Raw genomic sequence first — 12,667 nt, forward strand, 5'->3', positions numbered from 1 at the left:
TTCACTCTTCTGTTAAACGCCACTATTTTTCCACAGCAGTAACACACAGACTTTTCAATTCTGCCGTCAAGAGAATTAATCTGACTACTGTCAACTCAACATATTTATATATAGTTAAAATTCCTCCTACAACCATGTGTCTAGAGCAGAAGGTGACAACTTAAGCTCAATTAATCTATGTTTAAAAGTGGAAATGTCACATCCTAGAACAGTGTTTTTCAAACTGTATCCTGTGGGGAGGTTCTTTTGGTTGAGACCCCTTATGAGGTCCAGTCTTAAACCCCGAACTTCAGCCAAAATAGTTCTACTCCTTCCTAAGGTCTTCAGTTTAAAAAAGTGACTACACCTGCCTTAGAAGATGGTTCTGATAAAACTAAAATTATCCCCAGATCTCAAGTACAGTTTCTAAATAATACACTGTGAATTAATACACGATCAAGTTCTTCAAACATTCCTTGGGTTACTGAATAGAAAAGGGTAGTCTGTTTATAGGACAAAAAGTTCAATATATAACTTCAAATTTACTAGCTTTTTTATCTAAATCCAATATCCTTTTTTTGTCTATGTGATCTGTGAATTTTACATTACTGAATACACCTGTCCATTTGTCCTTCTATAAGCAGCATTTTTTGATCTGTGTTTGGTAAATATAAGACCATGAGGTATGGTCTTTTTATGGATTTTGGTCATTATAAAGTGAACTCTAACTTTCAGATTAAAATGGTGGACTAAATATATAATATAATTATTTCACTCCATCCCAAAGCCCCACTAAAATCAAAGCAAAATGATTTTTTGAAAGATATATTAAACCACAACAATAGGAAGAAAAGAAGAGGAGGCGATAGATAGCAAAGGTTTGGTTCTGGGTAGCGGACCATCAGTGGTAACTGGCTTCGAGAGAAGGAAACAGGAGAGGCCAAGCTGAGAACCAGCCCAGCACACATGCCTGCATCCTTAAAGATTCCAGATGGGTAGCTGCACAGGGGCCCGTGGAAGTGAGACTGCAGGGCCCAAGTCCGGGGGCCCAGGTGAGATGCTCCTCCCCCACCCTGCGCTGGGGGCCACGGCTCCTCCCTGACCCCAGCATTCTCCAGAAGCTGATTCTCTGGAGACGGTAAAGCAAAGGGTCTCTGGACTCCAAGTCACTGGGCATGGGGGAGGCCAGCACCATCCTGACCACAAGGGCCCTCCCGACTGCATCCAGTGTAAACACCTTCTCCCACGCCCTCCTCTCTCCCCCTTTCAGCTCTCAGAACACCAGCACCCAGGCCCGGCCCGCCAAGCAGAGGATCCCAGGTACAGTCTCTGGGGAAATGACCAGTTCAAAAGGAAAGATCGAAAGACCCTAATGCCAGGAGACTCCACAACAAACAACCTGCCCGTATCAGCCATGGTGAAGCTCAAAATCAATAAGCAAATCTACACATTGAGAGTCCAATGACTCTCCATCATGAGCGGGCAGCCAGAAGTTACCAACATCTGAGGAAAGCCTCTACCACAAAATAGAGATGAAAGCACACAAATCAAAACCCAACTTAGAAGAAAAAAACCTACGTAGGGAGAGACCCCACCAACACGACCACCAAAAAAACCACCATCCTCAAAACCCTATGAGAAGATACCACAACCAAGAAACAAAATGAGAGGCTATCAGTAAAAGAACATTTAGGAAACAAAAGGAATTCTTGAAAATTGAAAGTAAGAGCAGAATGGAAACACTGAAGAGAAGGGCTAAGGAGACAAGGTGCATCCTGGAAGCAAGGGACCAGGACCGGATGACGGGAAACGAGAGAGACAAGAAAGTCAGAGAGACAGCCCCAGAATTCTACACAGAAACCACAGGAGTTGCAGAAAGCGTGCACACAAGCACGGGACACACACACAACACACACACACAGCGGAGGAAGAAATAATCTGAAAGAATTACCCAGAATTCAAAGATGCTCGTTTCCAGACGGAAGGAGCGCACAAAATGCCCAGCACAACAAAGGAACACAAACCCACTTCAAGGCACGTTGTTGTGAAATTTCAGAAACCAGTGACAAAGAGAACTCCTAAAAGCTCCCAGAAAGGAGAATGGGGGAGTCAAAGTCATTTACAAAGTGTTCAGACTTCTCAGCAGCAAAACCAGAAGCAAGAAAACAAAGAATCAGCGTCTTAAAAATTCTGAAGGAAAATTATTTCCAACACTGAATACTACACTCTAACAATCAACCAAGTGAGGGATTAGAGATAAAACATTTCAGAAAAGCAAGACATTTTAAAAATTTACCTCCCACATGTCCTTTCCCAGAAAGCTACTGGAGGATGCCCTCTACCAAAACAAAGGAGAAAACCAAAAAAGAAGACATGGAAGAGACACACAGGCGAGAGGTTCGTGAACCCTCAGAACAATGGCAGGAGATGCCAGGATGACAAACGTGCACGGGTCAGATGGGTAGACGTGAGACTCAGGACCTGGGCATGGCAAAGGCACCCACCACGAACCCCTGCACCGCCGGGTTACCTTCCCTGCTCCACAAAGCTGGCTACTGGAGGACCACCAGCAGGGAGGAAAGCAGAGAGCAGGAAGGAATGCACTTGGGAAACACACTCAATCCAGGAGAAAGGCAAAGGAAAGGCCTAGAAGGTTATAAGGAAAGTCCCGGGCTATGTGGCAGGCCTGGGAAGCAACCACCCCAGAGAGGAGGACAGAGGTCTGCAAAGGGGAGGTCTTCAAAAACAAACATACTCTGGTAGGGCGTATAATGTGATTAGCCTTATGGAAAACTGTACTGAGAAGGTGGCTATTTGAAAATATGGAAAATAATTAGCAGTGGATACAAAGAAAACAAAACAAAGGAGGCAATCATTAAGTTCCATAACAACAAAATTTAAGAGAAAAAACACGGTACACTTTCATGAACGAGGATGTATACTTGCACTGTAATACAAACAGTGATCACAAATTAAGCGGAAAATGTAATAATATACCTCTGTTGGGAGAACAGGGGAGGAGAAACAGGGCAAAGGCAGGATGCAAGACACCATCATCTAACAACAGTAAATTAACAGATAACGTGAAAAACTGATAATCAAAAGACAGATCCACATGCCCATTATTTAGAAACACGCAAATCCATAAATGCTAGAAGACGCAGAATGAAAAGCTGAAAGTAGCTGTTTCTGGGCAAAGACAGAAGAGCAGGCAGGACAGCACCCCATGTCTGCACATTAGCCTCTGAGCGCTACCTGACTCTTAATTAGCGTGCATATTACTCTGAGATGAAGTCTAAATTTTTATCAAAACTTTTCACATTGTGTTTAAATAATACCCCTGCGTTTGTTTGGTATGTATTTGACCATCCTTTTACTTTCTGGCAAAGCAGATCGCAGACTCTCAGGAGCCCGAAAGGCCCCCGGAGACAGGGCGCCATCACCCGCTACAGCACCAGCTGGGGGAGACACTCCATGAGGCAGCAGTACCGTACCTGCACAAAGCAAGGGGAAATAGTGACAGAAGACCTGACACACCACCCTCAGCCCAACACAGAGTAAGTGGGGGAAAAACTGCAAGACATAAATAACACCATGCATAAGGCAGCTCACGTCGAACTCTGAACACACTAACAGAGAACAGATCTTCACGTACAGGCAGAACATGCGCAGAACCGACCACGTCTTAGACACCATCAAGTCCAAAGAATAGAAATAAAGCAAAGAGCACTCTCTGAACATGCTGCAACAACACTAGAAATTAAAAACAAAATTAAAAAAATAAACAGGCCTCTATACCTGAAAATTTTAAAACATGCTAGTATAGAAATACTAGTTGTGGGGGAAACTCGAAAGAAAAATACAGAAATTTCTTTTCTTTTTTTTTTTTTTTAAGATTTTATTTATTTATTTGACAGAGAGAGACACAGCGAGAGAGGGAACACAAGCAGGGGGAGAGGGAGAGGGAGAAGCAGGCCTCCCGCCGAGCAGGGAGCCCGATGCGGGGCTCGATCCCAGGACCCCGGGACCATGACCTGAGCCGAAGGCAGACGCTTAACGACTGAGCCACCCAGGCGCCCCAAAAATACAGAAATTTCTTGAAAATTATAATAAAAAATATATCTAAATCTAAGGGATACATACAGCTTAAGATATAGCAGCCAAAATTCTGTAGTATTAAGTACCTTCAATTAAAGGAAAAAATAAAAATGAATATAACATCCAATTCAAAAACAGACAAAAACAAAGGAAAGCAGAAAAAAAATAAAAATAAAAGCAGCATAAATGAGTCAAAAAACAGAAAAATCACAAAACCAGTAAGTAAACCCCAAAGCTCATTCTTTGAAAAAAGATGCACAAGACAAGTCACTAGGTAAACCAAGAAAAAGGATGAGAACAAAACACACAAATTTGAGTGACAAAAGGGAAAATAACCATAAATACAGAAGACATTTTTTTAAATCATGAGGCTAATATATACATACATTTGAAAAATCTAGATGAAATGAAAATTTTTTAGACAAATACAACACAAAAAAATTGATTCCACTTGAGACGGAACATCCAACAGGCTTTTAAGAATTAGGATGAGTAGCAGAAGTCTCCCTACAAGCAAGCACTAAGTCCATCCAGACAGTTTCTTGGGGTAATTCTACCAAGACCTTAAAACTCAGGTAATCCCAACACCACAACAGACTACTCCAGAGCACGGAAAGAGAAGGGAAATTTCTTAATTTCTTTATGAAGAGAGTGTGACACTGATCTCAAAATCTGACAGGGATTCCACCAAAAAACCAAACTATAAATCACTCACACTTAATACTGATGCAAAAACCTAAATAAAACATTAACAATCTACCTACGCAGCAAAAAATAATGCATCATGATCAAACAGGGATTATCCCAGAATGCAGGTGGTTCACTACGAGGAAATCCATTAATACAACCCATCATATTAACTGGATTAGGAAGAAACTACATGTTCCATTTATGATAAAGTATGTGACAACATCCAACACCCATATAAACATTCCAAAAAATAGAAACGGACTACTAACATGATACATGCACGTGCACACACACACACACACAGAGCAGCAGTTGTGGCGCAAAAGCCAGCATCTTTTTTTTATTTAAATTCAATTTAGTTAACGTGTAGTGTATTATTAGTTTCAGAGGTAGAATTCAGTGATTCATCAGTTGCATATAAACCCAGTGCTCATCACATCACGTGCCCTCCTTCATGCCCACCCCCCAGGTACCCCATCCTCCCACCTCCCCTTCAGCAACCCTCAGTTTGTTCCCTAGAGTTGAGAGTCTCTTACGGTTTGTGTCCCTCTCTGATTTAATCTTACTTTCTTTTTCCTTCCATTCCCGTATGATCCTGTTTTGTTTCTTAAATTCCACATATGAGTAAAATCATGTGGTTGTCTTTACCTGACTGACTGCTTTCACTTAGCATAATATCCTCTAGTTCCATCCACATTGTTACAAATTGCAAGATTTCATTCTTTTTGATGGCTGAGTAATATACCATTGTAGATATATATCACATCTTCTTTTTCCAGTCATCTGTCAATAGACATCTTAACTCTTTCCATATTTTGGCTGTTGTGGACATTGCTGCTATAAACATTGGGGTGCAGGAGTCCCTTTGGATCACTATGTTTGTATCCTTTGTATTAAATACCTAGTAGTGCAATTGCTGGGTCACAGGGTAGCTCTATTTTTACCTTTTTGAGGAACCTCCATACTGTTTTTCCAGAGTGGCTGCACCAGCTTGCATTCCCACCAACAGTGTAGGAGGGTTCCCCTTTCTCCGCATCCCCGCCAACATCCGTCGTTTCCTGACTTGTTAATTTTAGCCATTCTGACTGGTGTGAGGTGGTATCTCATTGTAGTTTTGATTTGCATTTCCCTAATGCCAAGTGATGTGGAGCATTTTTTCATGTGTCTATAAGCCATTTGTTTGTCTTCTTTGGAGAAATGTCTGTTCATGTCTTCTTACCATTTCTTTAGTGGATTTTTGGGTTTTGGGGTGTTGAGTTTGATAAGTTCTTTGTAGATTTTGGATACCAGCCCTTTAGCCAATATGTCATTTGTGAATATCTTCTCCCATTCTGTAGGTCAGCATCTTATTTTAGAAACACCAGAAGCTGCCACACTAAAGTAAAGAACAAAAGAATAATGCCCACTGACTCCATTCCTATTTAACATTATTTTGGAGGTAATGGTCACTGCAGTGTGTCAAAAAAAAAGCAAACAGTGTTCCTACCAATAAAAAGGAAGGGGTAAAACCCTCTCTATTTGCCAAAGATTCCATATCTGGAAAATCTTAAAGATCAAGGGAAAAATTCATACAACCTAAGAGTATTTTGTAAAGTAGGTTACAAAATTGACAGAAAAAAACTAAGAGCCTTAATGTATTGAAGAAAAACAGAAAACATAATGAAAAAGAAGACACCATTTATGATAGCAAAACAGAAATCACATACTTAGCTGTAAACTTAACAAGAAATCCACCTGAGGGAAGCACAGTATTCCCAAAGACACAAAACAGACTTGATCTAATGGAAAGAGATGCCATGTTCTTCCATGGGAGGACTCACCATCACAAAGATGATGGTCCTCATTAAATTAACTTATAAATTTAATAGAATCCAAATAAAAATACCATCAGGCATTCTCCCTATGGAACTAGAGAAGCTGAGTTTAAGTTCATTAGGAGGAACAACAAGCAAAAATTTACCAGAAAGCCCTAAAAAAAGGGACATGTAGGAGAGGCCAGTCCCACCAGGTATGAAATCATTCTAAAGCCTCAGTAATTAAAACTCTGTGGTGGCGGTGGTATATGAATAGATAGATTAATGCAACTCGAAACAAAATCTAGAAATAAACACAACTGCATAGACAAATTTAGTACATGATAAAGGCAGAATCTCCAAGCACAGGGTTGTTTTGTTTTGTTTTGTTTTCCATAAATGATGTTGAGATAAATGAGATAGCCAGAAGGAAAAAAGACAGAAATAGTTCCAACTGGGTCCTTTCCTCATACCATATCCCAGGATACATTCCAAATGGATTAAAGATTTAAATAGAGGGTGGGGGGGTAATGAAACCATTAGAAAAAAACACCATATAACCTGGGAATGGCAGGGGGGGACTTTCTTAACTATGACTCAAAATCTAGAAACAATAAGGAAAAGATAAATAAATTTGATAACTTTAAAAAACCTTTGCGTGGCAAAAGACAAGTGATATATAGGGAAAATGTATTTGTGACTTACATCATCAAGAGCTAACAGCCCAACACGCAGAAAAGAGTTAACAGGCCCAAGACTGTGCTCTTTAGAAATCCTGCTTGCAAGCTTGGCCACCCAGCTGGCATCTGGGAACGCTGGGCTCAGGAGGATTCCCGCCATTCCCTCAATGGTATTCACTGTGCCTAAACCACGCAAACAATAGTTTAAGCTGAACATCTGCTTTCCTTCATGGGGCTCTGCAATTTTGGTATGTGCTAGGCAGGGGTGCCGTGGCCAGCCTCGACAATGCTGGGCATGGAGTCTTTAAGGAGCTTCCTTGATGTGCTGTCAGAACTGGAGGCTGACGAAGCACGTCCGTGTGGTTCCAGTGAGAGAGGACTCCGGAAGCTTGCTCCTGGTTTCCTCCTGGCTCTGCTTCATGTGCCTTTTCCCTTGGCTGATTTTGCTTTGTACTTTTTCACTACAGTCCTGGAATTGCTCCTAGCAAATCACTGAAGCCAGGAGCGGTCTGTGGGACCTCCAAACACCCTAATACTTCCGAAATCAAAGAAACACAAAACCAAAAACACACAGAAAAATGGGCCAGAGAAATGACACGACAGAATACAGAAATGTAAATGTCTCTCAACCAAATGAAAAGATGCCCATCTTCCCACATAAGAAGAAATTCAAATTAAAACTATAATATCATTTCTTACCCTCTAGATTGGTAAAAATAAAAAAAAATTTGACAATATACTCTGTTAGTGAGTCTGTAAGAAGACACAGGCAGTTTCATACATTACTGGTGAGGATACACACTGCTGAGTGGCATTTCACACCCACTAGCAAAATTACATATGCAGTTACTCTTTGACCCAGAAACTTCTAGAAATCTATCCCAGATATACCCAGCAAAAAGTACAAAAAGATGTATGCACACACAAGACTATCACTGCAGTCTATTGATAATAGCAACATGCTCAAAAAAAAAAAAAAGAAAAAAGAAAGACAGGGCCATGCCTAAAGAACACCAGAAACAGTTTGAATGGGCTTTTATTGGTCAAATCTCAAACAATTTAAGCGTCAAAACAAATAATGGCAATAACAGATAATAACCCATTAAATATAGTAAGAACAACCTTTTGAATAATAACCCATACAAATGATAAATAAATAGATGAGAACTATGGGAAAGTGTGCGCTTAGAGTAAAACATTAATTAATAAATGTAGACATGACGCTAGAGTATAAATAATCACAATTTGGCCATCATCACTGCAATTATCAATTAGGGCAAAAATCACCAATGGAGACTAAGACAAATGGGTGAAAGTTTAACGAAGAACAGGGATTTACATAATCTCAAAATATCTCTCCATAAATGACATTAATTACAAAGGGAAAAATGAACAATGCAGTGGGGATATCTAGTGGACATCACCCCATCCAAATAACCCAAGTGAACTTCATTGAGGAGGAGGCATATCACTATTTTAAGCCTTCCGACTAGAGGGATCTCATGTACAGTACAGCACTGTACTGTAATACTGTTCACTGTATTATATACTGTGATATACTATATACACTGTAATACTGTATTATAAACCTGAAAGTTGCTAAGAGACTAGAACTTAAGTGTTCTCACCACAAAAAAGAAATGGCAACTACGTGATATGAGGGAGGTGTGAGCTAAAGCTATGGTGGTAATTATTTTGCAATATATAAATATACCAAATCAAAATGTTGTACAACCTTAAACTTACACAATGTTATATGTCAATTATATCTCAGTAATGCCGGGGGTGGGGAGATTCTGGTGGGGTGCACCAAGAAAGATGGGCGTCGCTTCTGCAATATTCCTGACAAAAACGCATACCCTGAATCTATCATGGGGAAACACCAGACAAGCTGACACTGAGGGACAGTATACGTAGCAACTGGCTCCCAAAAATGTCAACGTCCTGAAAACCAGAACAAGGCTAAGGGACTGGTCCAGTTGGATGAGACTTAAAAGACAGGTGAAGTGCTGGACGAGGGAGGGGAGTAAGAGTCCACAAGACACAGACAGGACCATTCATGGGAATCCAGACAGCATATTAGAGAATACCACTGCATAAATGTCAGACTTTTTTTTACTTTAAATCATTGGTCTCTGATTATGTAAGAGGAAGTCCCTCTTCTTAGTATGCACTGAAGTATTTTGGTATAAAAGGGCACAATATCTGCAACTTCCTCTCAAACAGTGCAGAAAAATAATAATATGTATAGATTATACAGAGAATGATAAAGCAAATGTTAATAGTTGGTGAAAATGGATGAAGAATATATAGTAGAGGCAGGGGCGCCTGGGTGGCTCAGTCAGTTAAGCGTCCGACTCTTGATTTCAGCTCACTTCATGATCTCAGGCTGTGAGATCCAGCCCCACGTTGGGTTCCACGCTGGGTGCGGAGCCTACTTAAGATTCTCTCTCTGCCCCTCCCTCCACGCCTGCCCCTCTCTCTCTACCCCTCTTTCCTTCCTTCCCCCCCCCCAAAAATATATATATAATAGTGTTTTTTGGTACTCTTCTTGCAGTTTTTTAGTAAATCTGAAATTTTTTCAAAGTAAGTTTAAAAATGCAAGAAAAGGGGCATCTGGCTGGCTAAGTCAGTGGAGGTGCAACTCTTGATCTTGGAATTGTGGGTTCAAGCCCTGTACTGGGCGTAGAGATTACTTAAAAAAAAAAAAAATCTTTTTAAAAAAATACCAAAAAAGGTAAGAGAAGTGAGACTAGAATTTGTGGAATAGTCTCTGAAAACTATGCAGCCCAGTAATCCCTTTAAATAAACAAAGCTTTATCTTTGGATCAAAGAGGTACCTTGGTCCACGTTATCCTGCCCCCCCTCCCCAGCACGCTTGTGCTGAGTTGGTCTCAGGGACTATTAGAGGAGGATGCAGAGCTACAAGAACGAATTTTATTTACAATAAAAAAAATAGTACTTGGTACACTATTAAATGACTACTGTTCACTATGTGTAGTTCCATGTGAATTTTTCTTCTAGAATTTAGTACTAGAAAAAAAGCTTTTTCACCTAAGAAGCAGGTATTTCTCTTCCTTCTTGATGACAAGAATTGCATAACTGACAATGACTCTCTACTAATTTTGTCAGACAGGCAGACTAAGGCCAAATGTGGGGCCCAACCACAGTGACCACTGGTCTACAGTTTAGGATGAATACCTAGGTCTTTTTCCTTCGTCCCAGTTATTTTTATGGGCATTTTACCCTTTTTTAAATCCTATTTTGATGTAAAAGTCAAAAACAATTTCCACTCCCTGGGAAATATAAGAACTATTGATATGCTCAAGTAAATTTAAGCCCTCCGAGGCTGCTCCTTCTGACCATATACTGGACCCTGGGAATTCACGGTAAATCACAGTCATTTCCACGACAGAATATGTCCATGTGAAACCTAGCGGGACGATTCCCTGCCACTGTCTACAACAGACTGGCAAAGCCTACAACAGACAAAAGACAACTGCATTGATTTGGGGTCATAAAACAATGATACACTGAAGTTGTATCTCCAAGTGAGCCAAGTTACATTTACCACTTACCTCAAAAGGTCAGAACAGCACCACGGTTTAGACATTTATAGCAAGAATGATGAGTAAGGCCCCCAGCTTACTAATATTAAAGGTATGACAAACTCTGTGGCCATTACCTTAATGCTACTACCAAGAAATGCTTTAGATTTCAATAGGTTTACGAGACCAAAAATACAAAAGTCAAAATTTCACATGCACCTGTGGAAAAAATACATTTACCTGCTGCCTTCACTCTTGACACAAGCAGACCGCAGGTGGGCATGGGATGAATACCCATATTGTGCGAGAAGGGGGCATAAGGAGGCAACAATGGGGGCGGGGGGGGGGGTGTTCACATCAATTTTGATTTTCGGCTGTGTTCTAGGTAGCAGAACAACTTCTAAAATAAAGAGCCACAAAACTTCTGATACAATACTTATTTCAAAAAGAATTAGCACAAGCCAAGAGGCCATTTTTTCCAGCCTGTAATCAATGCTAGTGGCTTCACCAGCAAAAGGAAAGCATGATCAGTAGGAGATGGACTGTAACAAATTAAAGAAGACACCCCCACAAGGTTGTCAAGGAAACCAAACCAAGTGCATTTTTCTACAGAAAGAATCAAGGCTAAGGTGAACATGCCATGGAAGATTTTCTGACAAAAATATTCAAAGTCCCGTGTCAAAAAATCTTTAAGAGACTGAATTTACTTCCAGGCTATTTCATTAAGCACTTCATCTATAATGCAAGCAGGCATGCCTAAATCTCCGAACTACCAGCGAGATGGATTCACCTTCCTAAAATCAGCTAAGCTTGGGCCACTGAAAATACAGGAAATTTCCTAAAACCCCTTCTGCATGTTGTCACAACATCAAAAGAAACCATCTCAACCAAAAAGTAAAGAGGGGAAAAAAAAAAACTATACCACGGAGAGGCCTGCCCAGATTTAGACTTTGTTTTTCAAAATGGAGCCTTTTTAACATTCGTTTTTCAGCGAAAGGCAAGTGAGCGCAAACCGAAGCAAGGGCTCGGCCCGAGGGAGCCGGGCGATACTGGAGGAGAGCAAAGCGGGCTGCACAGAGGCTGTCAAGCTGGTGGCGTGATGCGAAACCCTCCACAAGTGAGCGGTCAAGAACCACGGGCAAGAAGTGACAGGCACTTGGGGGCACAGGGAGCGGCACGGCTGGGCAGGTGGACGGCAAGGGCCGTCAGCGGGGTCCGCAGCGGCCCGGCGCGCGGGAGGAGCGGGAGGAGCGGGAGGCGAGGCGAGGCGCGCGCACCGCGGCCGCGACCCGCGCCCTTCAGGGGGAGCGGTGGCTGCGCGCGGCCCCGGGGGCCCGGAGGAGGGGGCGGGCGCCCAGGTGGCCGCGGGGCGCGGTGCGGCCGCCAGGTGAGCCAGGGCGGGCCGCGGAGCAGGTGCTCGGCGTCGGGGCAGGCGCCGGCGGCTCTTACCCGGTGCCGCAGTCCACCACGCAGGGAGGCAGGGAGCCCGCCATGCTCGGCGCGCGTGCCGCTCGGCCCACGCGGGCGGCCCGGGAGGCGCCGCCGCCGTCCGCTCGCCGCGCCGCCCGCTCCCGGGAGCCTCCGCCGCGCCGCCGCCGCGGGCCCGGATGCTCGGCGGCCGCCCACGTGACGCTGCCCAGCCGGCCAATCGGGTTGCGGGCACGCCCCGCCCCGCCCCGCCGCCCGCCCGCCATCTTTACTCCTGGCGGCGAGGCCTCCTCGCGCGGACGTCCGATACCGCTGCTGAAGCGGTTGGGGGCTATTTTTAACTCACTTACCACGAACGTGACCTCGTTTCCGGGGCCTGGCTCCTTCTCATCCTGTAAGTCTCGGCTGGAGAGTCACCTTCTCAAGAAGTTGTTCCTAAGCATCCTAAGTA

The 12,667-nt window shown here is 42.8% G+C and overlaps 1 protein-coding gene and 1 long non-coding RNA gene across 11 annotated transcripts in view; both read right to left on the bottom strand.

Moving 5' to 3' along the window:
- The window catches only part of ACTR3B (actin related protein 3B), a 138,671-nt gene extending 126,279 nt beyond the window's left edge, over nucleotides 1-12,392 (bottom strand). For 2 of the 10 annotated variants that reach the window (XM_064575690.1, XM_064575691.1), the window contains exon 1: nucleotides 12,238-12,392. In XM_064575690.1, the coding sequence (XP_064431760.1) occupies nucleotides 12,238-12,281 (44 nt within the window). In that variant the 5' untranslated portion in view covers nucleotides 12,282-12,392. The remainder of the gene's footprint in view (nucleotides 1-12,237) is intronic. The other 8 variants (XM_064575689.1, XM_045863997.3, XM_045863996.3 and 5 more) reach the window with 6 other exon arrangements.
- LOC135362216 (uncharacterized) lies at nucleotides 1,849-11,022 on the bottom strand. Its single transcript, XR_010406694.1, has 2 exons — nucleotides 7,266-11,022; nucleotides 1,849-6,142 (listed from the first exon to the last, which is right to left on the bottom strand). It is a non-coding gene; the product is annotated as an uncharacterized LOC135362216 (long non-coding RNA).
- Nucleotides 12,393-12,667: the final 275 nt, after the last annotated feature.

Source organism: Mirounga angustirostris, unplaced genomic scaffold (genome assembly GCF_029215605.1).
Source record: "Mirounga angustirostris isolate CCGP_5_RB_7025 unplaced genomic scaffold, mMirAng1.0.hap1 SCAF_12, whole genome shotgun sequence".
Taxonomy (NCBI): Eukaryota; Metazoa; Chordata; class Mammalia; order Carnivora; family Phocidae; genus Mirounga; species Mirounga angustirostris.